The sequence below is a fragment of the Candida albicans genome, chromosome 2, assembly GCF_000182965.3.
Source record: "Candida albicans SC5314 chromosome 2, complete sequence".
In the NCBI taxonomy this organism is placed as follows: domain Eukaryota; kingdom Fungi; phylum Ascomycota; class Pichiomycetes; order Serinales; family Debaryomycetaceae; genus Candida; species Candida albicans.
Genome location: NC_032090.1, coordinates 517,062 through 533,420, shown reverse-complemented (window position 1 = coordinate 533,420; position 16,359 = coordinate 517,062). Strand labels below are relative to the sequence as shown.

The window sequence follows — 16,359 nt, the reverse complement described above, 5'->3', positions numbered from 1 at the left end:
GACTTTTATGTTAAGACGGCTCTTTCCAATACGACAATTGTACACAACAACTAGAGCCATGGCCAGCAAATCAACAGACCCAACTAGTTTGCATAATCCGTATTTTTATCAAAAACCGGGGCAAAAAGATATCTGGTCGTTAATCAACGAAACTGCGGCCCAGGCACAACAAGAATCCGGCGAGCCAATTGTCAATTTGGGACAAGGGTTTTTCTCCTACAATCCTCCTGAGTTTGCGATTAACGCTGTTGAGGAAGCATTGACCAAGCCGCAATTCAACCAATATGCACATGCTCGTGGAAACCCAAACTTATTGAAACAAGTGGCAGAGCACTATTCGCGATCGTATGGACGTGCTGTGGGGGTTGACGAGGTCCAAATCACCACGGGTGCAAATGAGGGAATGTTTGCCATTTTCTTTGCTTTCTTGACCCCGGGCGATGAAGTCATTGTGTTTGAACCATTTTTTGACCAATACATCCCCAATGTTGAAATGACAGGAGCCAAGATCAAGTATGTTGAAATCAAGTATCCCAAGAAATTTGACAACGAGGTTGTCACGGGCCAGGATTGGGAGATTGACTGGGAAGGATTGAATAATGCCATTACCGACAAGACCAAGATCATCGTGATAAATACCCCACACAACCCAATCGGTAAAGTTTTCACCGAGGAGGAGTTGTACAAGATTGGCAAGCTTGCCGTGGAACATAATTTAATCCTTGTCAGCGACGAGGTTTACGAGAACTTGTATTATACTGACAAGTTCCCTCGTCCAGCTGCATTACCACAGTTGCCTGAATTGGCTGAAAGGACGTTGACAGTGGGTTCTGCTGGGAAATCATTTGCTGCCACTGGTTGGAGAGTAGGGTATATCCAGGGCCCTGCCAATTTGATTAAATTTGTAACAGCGGCCCACACCAGAATTTGTTGGTCGACTCCAGCACCATTGCAACAGGCAGTATCTCAGGGGTTTGAGCAGGCTGAGAAATCAAACTATTTTGAGAACACTCGAAAGGAGTATGAACACAAGTACAAAATATTCACCAAGGTATTTGACGACTTGGGGTTACCCTACACCGTTGCCGAAGGAGGATACTTTGTGTTGGTGAACTTGCTGAAAGTTAAGATACCCGCAGATTATGAGTTTCCCGGAACCATCAGCGATAGAGGCACTTTAGATTTCAAATTGGCGTATTGGTTGATCAAAGAAATTGGGGTTGTGGGAATCCCTCCAACAGAGTTTTTAACCGAATGGAATAGAAAGGGGAACGGCTTAGAAAATTGTGTCAGATTTGCTGTTTGCAAAGATGATTCTGTTTTAGAAGACGCAGTTGAGAGATTGAAAAAATTAAAAGATTATTTATAAAACCGGACCGTTGTCAGAGTAGTCGGATATACATATAGATGGATGTAGGATTCTAGTGGTCTTTACCTCCTGTAAAATATTTTCTATTAGGAGGTAACACCAAAAAGTTGGTTCAAAGAAATAATAATCTTTTGTGACTTTTCGTTGACCTTGCTGAATTTAGTAGCTAGTTTTGCAACCACCATTTTAAAGAAAAACTCATTTTAGAACATCAAAATCTTTTCCAGGTCAACCTATTTTATTTAACAAAACTATTTCCTCTAGTACCAGTTTCAGATCTGAAACCCTGGGTAGGTCTATTTTAGATCTCGGCTTTTCAAACCAGGGTATTTGAAAAGACACGGTAAGTTTATTTACTATCAAAGAAAAAATTATTCCGAGCACTGAGTATTCTTACTTCAAGAACTTTGTACAAGAATATATTGGAAATTGTTTAAAAACCGTTCAAGTCGGGAGCATTATTATTTTCAAGCTAACAGAGTTGGTTTATTTCAATAGCGCCATGTAAAATTAGTCAAGTTTCTTCTGAATCAAAAAGTAAACGACATCAGTAAAGTGCAAAAAATCTAGAATACTGCTTCAGTGGCTCGGGTGGTAGGAAATCTCTTATAATATTATGACAAGGTGTACTTCAACTTAGAAGACCATTTTAACCTCAATATTGCTAGCAGTGATGACAAGAAAAATGGCCGTGCCTTGCTCAAGTCATCTGCAATCGTTTAAAGACCCAATATATTTGATAACTTTGCATCAAGTTTCGTATCCAATTCTTGTAAACCACCACTTTCCTTCAATTCAGAGCCATTCATTATACTTCTTAAGGCTAAGTACATTGGAGTTTCATTTGTTTCGGGTGCTGTGTTCTCTATATCATTGTCTAGGCTAAAGATCTGGAACAACCTCTTTTCCATAGTATTCAAAGCTTCTGTATTGTCATCGTTCAACTTAGCTTTCTTTGGTATAAGGTTATCATATATCCAGTCACAGTATTTATCCACCTTATCGTCCGACCAATTTAGTAATGACGTACCGCCCGAATTGTACTCGTTGTTTAATTCATATTTGTTCAATTCATATAACCATGGCTTTAAATTGTCGTTACTACGAAAATTTTCCCTGATTAGTATTATCAATACAGAAGAAATATAAATCTCTGGAAACTTTTGAATAAACTTTTTGATTCGAAAATTAATTTCAAAGGACGGGGTAGATTTTAGTACGTTAAATGCAGACACAAATAAATCAACTGCGTTAACCAATAAGAAATGTTCAGATAATATTCGGAATATAAACGGGAAATAAAAGCTTGTCGGTATTCTTAAAGTTGCTCCAACAGTTCTCCACCCAGTTGTTTGTAAACGTTTATAGATCTGACTGTTCTCTGGTAAAGAATAAGGTTGCAATCTATTATGATACACAGTAGGCAATTGATCTAGCATGTGCTTAGGAATTAAATGGAGTGTTCTTATATATGGAATTGTGTTTAACTTTATATTATCTATCAAATCTGGAATGTAGATGGGGTATGCTTGTAGCTGAAGGGCCGAAATATAAATCATGCAAATCAAATCTAGCGTGTCTATGACTTGTCGTTTCGGATGGTTTTCTTGTAGTTCATCAGTCGATAATAATTTCACCCAATTATTTTTCACAATCAACGTCAAATCATGTCTTATACCTTCACTGAAAAATAAGTCAATAAAAATTTTCAATTCCTTTTTCAATAAAATTTGCAAACATCTATAATACAAGGCCATGGCATCTTCACCATATAATCGATTCAGTTTTGTTTTGATGGTTTGTGAATTGGAAACCACGGCACTTGACAAATGCCCTCTTTCATCAAAGGAAATTGTATTCAATCTTCTAGTTTGAACTATCCCACCTGCGTCTGGATCATCATTGTACTCCACCGCCCCTTCCAACACATGTCCAAATTGACATATTGTCAACCCATCCTGATTTCGATAAAGTCGTGATCGACAATTATCAGTCCCGCATACTGGACCATTGAACCAATCTTGTCGTGACATTCAGTAAATTTCTTTCTTGTTTTATGTCAATGATGCTACATTCGCCTGGTAGGATCGCTTCATAGGCATCTCACAAAAATAGCGATGCGTTTTTTCAAACTAGTACTCTCTAGTATTTAACCATAAAGACACTACCTTTAACTTTCAAGGTTATAATTCTTCATCGTTGTTTCAAATCGATTAGTCTGGTGTTAGATTATGGCATTTAGAAAGCTCTATGAATATTCTTGATTTCTATTATGTTCTTGAATATATCTACGAATTTCGAGGACTGTTAATGCTAAGGTCATTTAATATGCGCTATACTTAGATAGTTGGTTTTGTGTTTTACTCAGATCCCATAAAAACTGACATGTGTTTAGGATCAAAGACAAAAAACATGTTAGTTAATATGATTAGTCATACAGAACTATAAGCATTGATTAGTGTTAACTCGTTCACATCATAGAATTTTCTGCTCATTTGGGCTAACCGAAATATCTAACTTTCTTATATTCAATGAATAAAACTGCAGAAATCCTTACACTAATGATATAACTCAGAAATCAATAACTCTCCCATTAAAACTCCATTCATCTTTCGTGTGCTTCAAGGGTTCTTGCTTTGGTCCACCTCTTTCACCAGTCTTAGGGTTAACCTCACCTTCAAAATCAGGAACAAGTTTCAAACTGGAAAATGATCCAATCTCAGAATTCACTATTGGGGCCTTTGGTTCTTGTGTGGAGCCTTCTGCTTGTTGTTGGGCAATTTGATCATTATACTCTTCAATAGCAATTTGTGAATTAGCTATGCTTTGTAATTTCTCGAATTCTTCTTGTTGTTCTTTGGGCAATCTTGGTGGACCAGGTTGAAAATCGAATTTTGATGGCGGACTAAAGAATCGAATAGATGATGTACCTACTCTTAAAGGGCATAAAGTGGAAGATTGTTTAAATATTCTTGCTAACATGGTAGACATTTAATAAATTGGGTTTAGAGACACTTGGTTTTTACTAGTAGGGGTGGTTGAGTTTCAGTAAATAAGTGTTTTTTTTTTCTTAGACTTATTTTTGTATGTCACCTTGTTGGATTTCGGTGTTCCAGCAAATGCGAATCATGGGAAGATTCTCACTGGCTAGACCATTATAATTCCTACTTAATACTGCAAATCAAGTTAGGCACTTCCATTTTTATATCACTCCTATTGAAAATAAATTGGCATCAATTTATTTGCAATGGCCTTGTTTTTTTTAAGAAATAAAATGATCCCGTGAATTTTCAGGATTCAGATACGAGTCACCATAATTAACTTTCCTTAGTTGTTAGTACATTTCCACGTGATTGTCTTAGTTTCCCATAAAAGCTATTGTGGTCTGTAATAGAAGTTTGCTACTGACGTCATGAATGATTTGATAGAATACATGTGCCATAATTTCTAATAAAACAATACGATTCGGGTACCCGGCTTAGTTTGCTGTTGCTAAGTAAGGTCGCACGCGCCCTTACATTTCGCAAATGGCCGGAGTCAGATCAAATTTTAAATCAATAGATAGCCATGAAAATTATTCGCGATCCCGGTGCCATTGTCGCGGCCCTTTTGCAAACAAACCCGATTTTGAGGAGGTATATAAAATATATCAAGAACCCATAGCAAAGAAAAAGGTAGATTTGTTGATTGTGTTAGTTTTTTATTTTGGAAAGTCAACATTTTTTAAACCATGCCTAATCCTACTTCGATACATAACTTTCTTGATAAAAGACATAGCATCACCCCTCTTCTAGGTTGGTCTACGTTTATTATATGCCTATCTGCTTTGCAATTTGGATATCATTTAGCGGAGCTAAATGCTCCTGCAGATGTGTTGTCTTGTAATGTCAAGAAACCAGGACCTTTACCTTCATACAACAATACTATTTGGTCCCATTTTCATTTCAATCAATGCATAAACATGACAGAACAAGGGGTTACTTTAATCACAACAATGTTTACTATTGGTGGCTTGCTTGCTTCAATAATATTAGGAACTACATCAATATCTACAAATTATGGAAGAAAACACTTGTGTGTTGTTGCTGCTTTATTCTATGTCCTGGGATCTTTTTTGATGAGTTTTAGTCAAACTAATTGGCAAATTAACCTAGGTAGATTATTGAATGGGTTTGGGGCAGGGAGCTCATTGATTGTATCTCCAATATTGATCAATGAGTTAGCTCCTCTCAATCATAGAGGTCTATTGGGGTCATTGATGCAATCAGCTGTGTCGATTGGGATATTTATTGCTCAAATTGTGTCATACCTTTACTCCAATGATCAGCAATGGAGATTGATATTTTTGGTTGCGGGCTTAATTGGCTTTGTACAATTTGTTGGTTTATTGACTGTCCCTGAATCCCCTAAATGGTTAACCATGGCAAAAAATGATGTTGAGCGTGCTACACTTATATTAAAGGGTTTAAGAACCGATGAATCAACTGTGGATTATGAGATCCATCATTGGGGAAATTTGACAACAACTAACCTCCCTGATGATGAAACTAGTCTGTTGTTATCTGATGACTCTTTACTGTCACGAAACCCTCCACTGATTCCAACGAAAGATTTTATTATGGAAAGAAAGTACCGAAAGCAATTGATTGCTGTTGTGTTGATTATGACGGGTCAACAGCTAGTTGGAATAAATGCAATTACATACTACGGTGTTAAAATATTGAACGAACTATTCAGTGGTTCTAACACTGGGAATCTTGTCTTGATGCTTAACTGTGTCTTTTCCGGGATGAACGTGGCTGCATCGATTGCTGTAGCTCCATTAATTGACAGATGGGGTAGAAAGCCGTTGCTCATGACAAGTATAACAATGTGTGCAATTTGTACCAGTATTTTGGCCATTGGTATACCGAACAGATATGATATTGCTGTTGTTACGGCGTGTATTGGATTTGTAACAGGATGGGCATTGGGTTTGGGTCCACTTCCCTTCTTAATGATAAGTGAGTTTACTGGTCATGATGTTGTTGCTACAGCTCAATCTTTAGGTACGGTTATGAATTGGAGTTCAAATATGTTTATAGCAATATTGTTCCCATTTCTAACAAATATTTTGGGTATTGGGATGGTATTTTGGGTTTTTGTGATAAACTCTTTGGTGTACGGTTTCGGATTCTACCATTATGTTCCAGAAACTAAAGGCTTCACCCATTATCGTGACGTATGGGAACATTTTTCATAGATTTTGTATTATGTAAATATATGAATTTTCCTTAGGACACGAAACCTTACAAGATTGTGGAGAGAAAAGATAATACTAAATTTCAGCTGGGGTTTTAAGCGTTTCTACAGCTCCTTTAGCAATTTCAAGTAATTTCAAGCTTTCTCTCTATCAGGTTTAGTTATTGTGTATATCAAGTCTAAACTAATTTATATATTCATGTTTCAGACAATCTTGTAGCAATCAAAACAGGTATTCCTCCTAACAAATAAGTTTAGCAAGAATTCTATATAAATATAAGCTTTGAGAACTTTAACCCCGTAATTGTGATATACTCCTTGTTCCTTAATTTTTTACTATATTTTTTTTTCATTTCTTACTAGCACTGACATATAATACATTAATTCAGATATTTCAATAATGGTCGACTACAAAACTTGGTTAAAGGATATTGACAACAATACCAGAATCTCTAAATTGTCCATCCCAGGAACTCATAACTCTGCCGCTTGTCACACTGCATTGCCATCTGTTCAATGTCAGGGAGCAAGTGTCACCGAACAATTGGAACATGGGGTCAGATTTCTTGATATTAGAGTTGGAAAGTTGTTTGTTGGTAATGATGTAAAGGACTTGCAGGTTATTCACGGCAAATTCCCTGTCAAAATCCCTTTCCCTTTGAAATTAAACGACTCGTTAGAAGAAGTTTATAAATTTTTAGCACACAATTCTTCGGAGACTGTCATTGTGTCTATAAAGCAAGAAGGGTCCGATGATTGGGACAATTCTCAAGATGAATTTGGTAAATTAATTTGGGATAGATACGTCAACCCGAATAAGGACAGATGGTATTTGAACACCGACATTCCTAAACTTGGTGATGCTAGAGGTAAAGCCATTTTGTTCAGAAGATTTGGTGTTCAAGATGAACAATTGAAGAAACAGTTTGGATTCTCTGCCTCGTCTTGGGCTTACAATACCACCAACGATGACCGTGGTCAATTTGTGGTTCAAGATTTTTGTGAAGTGAATACCGCTGACGACTTGCCAAAGAAAATCGATTACGTTAAAGATTTGGCCAAGAGAGCTCAAGATTATACTTCTAAGGGTGATGACAAAGTGTTCCTTAATTTCACTTCTGCCTCAAACTTTTTTGATCAGTCATGCTGGCCACAACCTATTGCTGAAGCTATGATTAAAGGTAACATCCAAGAAACTTTCCATAAGGGTGTTGGTATCATTGTGTTGGATTATGCCGAGACAGATAACTGGAAGTTGCCTGAAGCTTTAATTGATACTAATTTTTAGTATTTCTCATATCATCCATGAATCTGTAAAAATTATGTATTTTTTTTTGTTTAGTAATATTAGCAGTATGGTAATCATCTAGTACTGTGCATATTTTGTGATTTCTAATTGCAACAGTATAAACAATCATATCATAAAAATCTCTACAATTTTGTGGTCCTCTTTGTAAAAAGGATAAAACTTCTGCTCGCTTCAAAGTTGACAACTACTTATAGAGCAGGAACATGTTTCCTGATTAGTCATCAAATACATTATATATTATAAAAAGTGAGTTGGCAAGCCATATACACTAAATTGTGAAAATATCAAAATGAATATAAGAAAAGAAAAATATTAATCTATAAACTCAAACTTGAATGAAATTAAAACGCATAAAAAGATATAATGAAAACACAAGTGTCCGTGCTTAAGCCCACTTACCTAACAAAGCCATAAGACCGGCTCCCCAACACATGACAAAGTATGCTAATAACATATTCTTGAACCCTCCAGGGCCCTTAAATTCGCCAGAGTATAAGAATTCGTGTGCCATCAATTCAACAATACCAGTGTAAAGCAAAATACCAGCAGATATAGAATCAAACACCCCATTGGTAATTAAAGCTCTTCTGGAACCTGGTGGATAGGATTTTCTGACGCCTAAACCAACGGCAATAGCAATTGGTGTACACAAAGTATAACAAATTGCTAAAATCCATGGAGTATATCTGTGTCTGGCCCAATTGGTAGTTGCAATCCTAGTACCTAAACCTAACCCTTCAAACATTTGATGGAACACCAAAACAATGTACAAACTTTTGAACTCGTCACCAGAAACCGCCAAAGCAAGACCTATGAATACTGAATGAAACATAACTCCAAATTCCAAAACAAAGACCCCGAGTAACTGGCCGTAATACTGTTCCTTGGATTGATCGTTAACAGTTGTCCCCATCACGTCTGGATCTTGGTGCTCCTGTGCGTGAGCAAAATGAGATGGATATGGATTGGCATCAGCTTGTTTTTCATTTTGATTTTCGAGGTCTTCTTCTTCGTCATCTTTTTTTACGTACATGGATGCATCTCCAAAATGTGAATGTGTGTGTGGCCCCTGATTATCAAGCTGTGATTCTTTGGCAATTTTCCTATCGATACCCTGGTAGGCGAGTAATTCAAAGAAAAATAATAAGAACAAAGTCATTAAACAAATACCAAATGCCCATGGGTATTCTGTTATTGGCCCAGTAAGACATTTATTGCCGAGGGAATCCGCTGCTGGTTCTAGTAAATGTATGAATGCTGTAGCAACAATTACCCCAGATCCAAAATATTTACAAATAAAGTATACCATGGGTGGTAATCGGATGAATGAATACTTTGATGACAATAATGGAAGTAATGTTCCGATAGCACTAGTTACCATGATGACAAAAATGGAGGAAATTCTTGTTCCAATATTCCCATTATAATCATTATCTGTGGGACATTCATCCCTTTTGTTCAAATATTCAAATACTTGGGAAATGGAATCACTATTCATAGTCAGGGTCAGTGTTAACTAATTCTATGCTGGGAATTGATAATGAAAGCCAACTATGATGAGAACAAAATGAAGGAGAACTCAATAAAAGTAATCAATTTGACAGGAATATGGAGGGTATTTATAAATAAATTACAACAAAAGGGAGATTGACTTTTTCTTTCTAATTTTTACTTTTTTTTTAAAGTTTTTACTCATTGTCAATTGGTGATGGTTTTTATTAGTGGTTACAAAAATGAACAAGAGAAAATTTGCAATAACCAACAAGGTTCTAAACGCACCTCAAACCACACACTACATTTCTAGCTGGTAATGTTACAAATGGAACAACAATGAAAAAGAGATTCGGCAATTACAACCGTGATTTCAATCTGAATGTAACCCAATCCGACCAATAATGAATAATTCAATTGTCAATATTAGTTTTTATTATTTTGCGTTTCGGGTATAATCACTATTGTAGTTGTTGAAAGACTCAGTTTGGCTTTAAATTATTAGCTAGTTCTTTCATACGTACTTAAGTCCAAGGACGTTGTTAATCCAGGACATAAAAAAACCATATGCTAAAGAACATTAGCCTTTTTTCTATAAAGCTTGGACTTTATGGTTCTTCTCAGTAAGTGTATGATTACGATTTAATACCATAAAGTTACATTTGTTCTATTTTTGATGTATTATTTTTTTTTTTGCTTTGTATGGCATCAAACCAAAAATTTTCTGAACATCAATTAGAGATTGAATAATAATTAATTATTTTATGAATAAGCCTACTTTATAAAATGCATATTATTAATTCACTTTCACTTGCCAGCTATAATAGGTCACCAAAAATCGTCAAGTATAAGAGAAATATTAGTGGTTATTTGGAACAACAAGACAGAAAAACAGTGAAAAACAAAAAAAAATTGAGTGATAACTACCAGGGTACCCGGACGGCATCAGGCTATGCTGTGCCCAAATGTAAAATTACACAATATCGGAGTTCACAAAAACACGTGACAGGTAATTTACAAAGTATATGAGTCGAGGATATCAGGCAAGCAAGTAAATATGCAAAATTTCAGGTAAGCTATGTGGAAGGATTGGTTCAAATTCATCGTGAACAATTACTCTATAGCATATGTATTGTAATAACTGAATATAACTTTTCAATTAATTGAAACAAGTGAATCACATATTCCATTCCCCAATTTATTAAGAGAATTCCTTTTGATGTGTCATTTTTCCAAGGAATAAATATGCCAATAAAATTATTTTGTAGAAAAATTTATGCGAAAAACACACTATATTTCTAACTCCAAATTGATGCAGCATGCATTAGAAAAAATTCTAGATATAAAATACATTTACACTGTAGATTGCAGCAAACACTCGATAACCTATTTAGAATTTGCACCATTTCCAACCAACAGCACTGAACCTTGCCCATATCCAAACAACAATACTAAGAGCCGATAGAGCACCCTCAAAGAGCACAAAATGACTATAGCTCTCTTGAGTTCCTTCAGCAATAACCAATGTAGCAAGATACATCCCCAATATCGTTAAAAACCCCAAGAAAAAGTACAATGTGCCATAAACTTTACCAAATCTCTCAGCAGAACAAATTTGTCCTGTGCAAGCTGGAATTAAGGATATCACGGCAGAAGACGATATACCAAACAAAATACTAAAGGCAAACAACAAAGCCATATTGTTTGCTGGATACCACAAGCCAAATATGAAAACAGTAGTTAAAGTTGCTGACAAACACATAACATTGAATCTCCCGTATTTATCAGCCAACAATCCTGACAACAACCTAGAAGGTATCCCGCAAACATTCACCAAAGTAAGCATAAGATAAGACTTTGTTTCATCAATGTTATAAGTTAATGCATATGATGCTAAGTACGTCAAAGTTGTCATGGATATAACTTCACTTAAAAATATGGCAAAACATAAAGAAACAAATTTCATGTCTTTCAAAGCAGAAAAATCCAAGGCACCTTGAAAAAACTGAACGGCTCTAGTGACTATACTAAGTTTTTCTTCCAGTTCCTCCGATTCATTGGCCACCTTTCTTTCCTTAACCAATATAGTGGATACTGCCATTAAAAGAAAGCAAATACAAGCCAAAATTCGTATTGCGTTTTTAAATCCAATCGCACCATACAATTGTTGCAACATTATTGTGAAACACGAAGAGCCCACTAAACCACCAATAGTGGCCACTGAGCATGCGATGGCTCGCTTTTTCAAAAACCAGTGACTCAAAACCCCAATCAAAGGAGACATTGCAAGAGAGGTCCCTATAGCTGTGACAATGGAAAATGACAAAATAAATTGATAAAGCGAGCGACTCTCAGCTGTACACAACAACCCCAAACACATAAAGAAGTTCCCTGCAATTAAAGGTCGTTTGGCACCAAATTTATCAAAAAACTCACCAAAAAATACCCCAAACCAATACATACAACCAAGATGCAATGAGAACACCCACCCAACCTGTGACTTTGAAATGTCTTTCAATTGGTGCGATGAAACGTACGATTCAATTGCACCCAACGAATTTGCAATTCCAAAATCTGCAATTAAGCCTATAAAGGACCCAAGTAAAACGAGGTTAGCTTGTGTGCCTCCGTCAGGGAAACTGGAATGATCCTTCTCTGATCCATACATTAAAGCTCTGCTATCGTATCGAGGGGAATCACCCGGTGACTCGATCGCAGGAGCTACATGTGAACCTTCACGTCTCCTTATCATATATTCGCTTGGCTCTTCCACTGGTGTCAGGGGAACTTCATTTTCAACTACTGCGATACTGTCTTCAGTTGATTTGCGGAGCAGCTGCAATTCAATATTCAGTCTGTAATGCTCTGAATCATCTGGCTGATTAGATAAACTAACATTGTCAAGTGTATGGGTTGATGACATTTGTCTCTGAAGAATAGAATACTTTATCTAGCCATTTCAACATATTTTGAATGTTTTAAATACTCTTGACTCATTTCTGGCACACAGTGTGTGAAGAAGCCAAAAAAAAAAAAAGAAAAGAAGAAGAAACACCTAAAAAAGCGGAACCTAGAACCCGACTGCAGTCGTCTACAGCTTCCATTATAGTAATAAACAAAAATTGCAGTTCTTGGCGATGACCTTCTTTAAACCTTAATTATATGCATTTGATACACGCATCCAAAAACGTTTCAATTCTCATATTAAACTAATTTATTACTCTACATAATTCACACTGTTTTATGTTTAAAAAATATTTCCATAATTAGAATCACTATATCTTTCATATGGTTCAGCAGTCCATTTTCTGAATGTTTTTCCCCACACCAACAAAATGGCAAAACCACCATTTATTACAATGGATAGAACACACATGGTAATTGTTGTCCAGAAGACACCACTGTTGTCTATCCATGGCTGACATGCAAAACAGAATATCATGCCAAACATATTCCTAATAAATAAAATCAAGACAACACTTTCACCAGCTAACTTGTGGTAACAGTCGAATGCACCATATGTCAAACACAATGTTCCAGATGCAGCCATAGCGAATCCCAAAAACCCTTGGCCAATAATAACTGAAATGGCCCAGTGAGCACCGTAATATGGCCCTAATCCATATGCAATCAAACCAGCGGCATTAAAAAGTAAAGGCACAATCATAGTCCATAATTTATGCTCGGGTTCCAGGATACCAAAGTTTCTTTTTGCTTTTTGTAAAGAAAACCAATCAACAAATCTACCACCATATAACATACCCAAAACAACACCGACAAAAGGTGCGAGGTTAGTCAAACCAACCTTATCTGCTGTGAAATTATAGGGCTCACTAGCATAGAATAATGTTTGAGTGTTTCCCATTAAACTCAACCACATCATTTGGGCCCCATAAGCACAACTTGACCATATGATGGCAGGAAAGTATGCCAAAAATGCTGGCCGCACAAATATAAGCAACCATGATCGACGGTCACCATATTCAGTGTGAATTAACTTCATTCTTTCCCAATACGTTTTTTTGGGTATAGTGGACTCGTCAACAGACTCATTCTCTTCAGTTTTCACGGATGCACTTGAACTGAGAATAACATCAACATTATCTTTCGACCTCATGGATTGCACTTGCTGAAGGATATGTTCTTCAAACTCATCTTCCTTTTTCGAATCTCTTGTAAAAGTTGTATCTTCCAATACAAAAAACATGAATATGAACAACACTGCATATATTATTATCTGGACATAAAAGCACCATCTCCAGCCAAGATGAGGGTTGGCAGTGATATAGCCAGCGGCAACTGGTGATAAAAACTTGAAATAGTTAGTTAGTAAAAAATAGAAACACCACAAAATAAGGAATCAAAAAGTCTTACGTACAGATCCGAAATACAACGCCATGATGATCACTGAAAGTGCTGTACTTCTTTCATGTTGAAAATGAAGATCATTGGCAGATACTTCGGCAATACTGTCCACTGGAGACGCACCGAGTCCACTTAAGAAATTGAAAATATACAACAGGGCCAAATTTTTACCTGTGCCACCAACAATACATCCTATTATAGCAATTAAGGTACAAGTCAAGTACACCACACGTTTTCCATATTTTGCTGCGCATGGTTGAATAATGATAACTCCCAACCCCAATCCTGTAAAACACAATGCAGCAGTGTTACTGATATCCTGGTAAGTTACATCCAAAGCTTCAACAAATGCATCGTACAACGGTCCAGTGAAGTTGGATGTTGATGATTGAAGGAAAGACCAAATAAACAACAAGAAAAACTGGATTCTTCTTTTCCGTTTGCTCCAGCGCAATGGATCGTTAATATTTTTCGAAGGTGGTGGTTGCAAAATGATATTGGATTTGTCACCGTTCTTTTCCACTTCCAAGGTCCCCGTAACATCAACTAATTGAACGGTACCTGGGACCATCTCATACTCAGGAATTTCGTTAATCTCCTTATCAAACATAGTGTTATTTTATTTGCTATGATTTAAGTAGTTTCTGGATGCTACTATATGTCTTCATCAGCATAATTGTGGACAAAACGCATAGTATATATATTAGCCATGGCTGATAACTAACTTTCTCCACTGAATAACTTGGCAATTCGAACTTAAATTAACGTTTATCTTGAAGTGGAGATAACCAGATTTATGAAAAATTCTTAAAGTACAAAAACAAACAAACGAGATTCACAAACACAAATATGCATCTTTTTAGTATTTTGATAAAGCGATTCTTTTACACTTTTGGCAATTCAGGGCGCATCAAATTATCACATCTAAATTAGAATATAAACCAAAAATCAACTTCCAACAATGTGAAGACTTACTCAACAAATGTCTCATAAGCAGTTGTTTATATTTGAAAATTACTCTCGTGTAATTCAGAGCACCCTATTATTTCTCCCCAATCTTTACCACAAATATTATAACTAGGATAATGCATTTTCTAGAACTCTTTCCGAATACAGGGTAAAACAAAGCTATTGAGTGGAGCAGGGTTGATATTCTAGTGCGGGGGATCTTTTATTATTTAACTAATGTTGTAAACGGAAATGCGGAATCTCATTCTCCTTTTAGCTCGAATAAACCCAACTTTCTTCAATGTTGCTTAGTGTGACCCGCACCAGATATCAATCCCCCCAACTTCCACCTAACCGCTTGAAATATCCTAAACAGGACGAAAACCTTAAACAGTCTAAATTCAATTTGCTGACTAAGAATTAAGATCAATTTAAATAAAGGATATATGCAACATGATGTTAGCGGTGATTTGTTCATGTAGACGATGAAAGAAAAATGTTCGTAATCAAATCTTTATCATAAATTGCTAACAATCAGGTACTGCATTGTAAGGACTAACTCCCACAAATCTAAATAATACGGTTGTCGTTCTGGTTTAGCAGATGTGCACCTTTGATTTTATCTCTTTTCAACAACAATATGGGGAAAACCAATCATTCTTGCAACAGTGATTCCCAATTCAGGTACAAGACATTGAATATACAAGAAGCAACAGATTGTTGCTCACATTGACATCAACCGACAACAAACAATGAAAATGCTAAGGGAAACTTTTAAGGACATATTTGTTGTTGAACTATAGGTATGCCCACATGCAATACGTGTACCGGGTGGTCTATATAAGGAGCTGGATTTCCTTTGGCTATATCTGGTCAATCCAGGAACACTGAGGAAGTGTATGTCTACGTATGCACTTATAGTGGTTACCGTAATATTTCTCTTGTTCTCTTCATCGTCTATTGTTGCAGGGATCGTTTCCAAAAAAACCATCTCCCAGCGTTCTTGGATAAAATCAAAGTTTACAAACGAGATGGTCTCAAAAATCATCATAACCATTCGAAATCTTCAAGGTACACCTACTGTTACTGTATCTTTTTTTCTTTGTTTGCCATTACCACAAATACTCTAATTTTACAAACTATTTCTTTTGTCTCGGGTTGTCGGTAATAATAATCTAATTCAATTTTTGAACAGCCTTGTCACCCAAGAAAATTGCCAAATATGGGGATAAGGGGAGAACAATGCCGATCAAGGAAGTTATCAACAGTTTGAGTCATTCAATAACTAAAATTTTACCAAGCCTCCATTCATTCATCTGCTTTTTTGTTTTTTCTAGTGACTAACTGACATCATACAAAGTAAACATTAGTTACACAAAGCCGGCTTTAAAAAAACATGCTTTCCTTTGCCACCACATTGTTGATTATTACAAGGTCTTGTTTAGTTATCTTTCCAGAAAAATCATAGACGGCACAACCAACAAATTGAATGATAATTGTTCGTAAATTGTAAAATATTTATTATATCCTTTTAGTTTCATTACTTTATAGTCACACTAAATGTCTACATATATATATAATGACAGATTCCCTCGATTATTCAAATTTATCTTGATTCACTTTTGATTATAGTAGT

General features: G+C 36.1%; 8 protein-coding genes across 8 annotated transcripts; 3 read left to right on the top strand and 5 right to left on the bottom strand. All coding sequences in view use genetic code 12, as the record gives it.

Moving 5' to 3' along the window:
- Positions 1-7: 7 nt before the first annotated feature.
- On the top strand, positions 8-1,369 carry CAALFM_C202640CA (uncharacterized protein; the record flags this gene model as incomplete). Its single annotated transcript, XM_019475209.1, has 1 exon — positions 8-1,369. One exon carries the CDS (start codon positions 8-10, stop codon positions 1,367-1,369), a length of 1,362 nt encoding a protein of 453 aa, XP_019330754.1.
- Positions 1,370-2,088: 719 nt separating this feature from the next.
- CAALFM_C202630WA (uncharacterized protein) lies at positions 2,089-3,402 on the bottom strand (the record flags this gene model as incomplete). The annotated part of the gene is made up of 1 exon (XM_717538.1): positions 2,089-3,402. The coding sequence occupies one exon, from the start codon at positions 3,400-3,402 to the stop codon at positions 2,089-2,091; it is 1,314 nt and encodes a 437-aa protein (XP_722631.1).
- A 538-nt stretch (positions 3,403-3,940) lies between these two features.
- Positions 3,941-4,360, bottom strand: CAALFM_C202620WA (uncharacterized protein; the record flags this gene model as incomplete). Its single annotated transcript, XM_717537.2, has 1 exon — positions 3,941-4,360. One exon carries the CDS (start codon positions 4,358-4,360, stop codon positions 3,941-3,943), a length of 420 nt encoding a protein of 139 aa, XP_722630.2.
- Positions 4,361-5,099: 739 nt separating this feature from the next.
- HGT20 (Hgt20p) lies at positions 5,100-6,611 on the top strand (the record flags this gene model as incomplete). Its single annotated transcript, XM_717536.2, has 1 exon — positions 5,100-6,611. The coding sequence occupies one exon, from the start codon at positions 5,100-5,102 to the stop codon at positions 6,609-6,611; it is 1,512 nt and encodes a 503-aa protein (XP_722629.1).
- Positions 6,612-7,010: 399 nt separating this feature from the next.
- On the top strand, positions 7,011-7,898 carry FGR22 (Fgr22p; the record flags this gene model as incomplete). The annotated part of the gene is made up of 1 exon (XM_717535.2): positions 7,011-7,898. The coding sequence occupies one exon, from the start codon at positions 7,011-7,013 to the stop codon at positions 7,896-7,898; it is 888 nt and encodes a 295-aa protein (XP_722628.1).
- Positions 7,899-8,304: 406 nt separating this feature from the next.
- On the bottom strand, positions 8,305-9,417 carry ZRT2 (low-affinity Zn(2+) transporter; the record flags this gene model as incomplete). The annotated part of the gene is made up of 1 exon (XM_717534.2): positions 8,305-9,417. The coding sequence occupies one exon, from the start codon at positions 9,415-9,417 to the stop codon at positions 8,305-8,307; it is 1,113 nt and encodes a 370-aa protein (XP_722627.2).
- Positions 9,418-10,800: 1,383 nt separating this feature from the next.
- Positions 10,801-12,333, bottom strand: CAALFM_C202580WA (uncharacterized protein; the record flags this gene model as incomplete). The annotated part of the gene is made up of 1 exon (XM_717533.2): positions 10,801-12,333. The coding sequence occupies one exon, from the start codon at positions 12,331-12,333 to the stop codon at positions 10,801-10,803; it is 1,533 nt and encodes a 510-aa protein (XP_722626.1).
- Positions 12,334-12,657: 324 nt separating this feature from the next.
- On the bottom strand, positions 12,658-14,385 carry CAALFM_C202570WA (uncharacterized protein; the record flags this gene model as incomplete). Its single annotated transcript, XM_019475208.1, has 2 exons — positions 12,658-13,722; positions 13,789-14,385. 2 exons carry the CDS (start codon positions 14,383-14,385, stop codon positions 12,658-12,660), a joined length of 1,662 nt encoding a protein of 553 aa, XP_019330753.1.
- Positions 14,386-16,359: the final 1,974 nt, after the last annotated feature.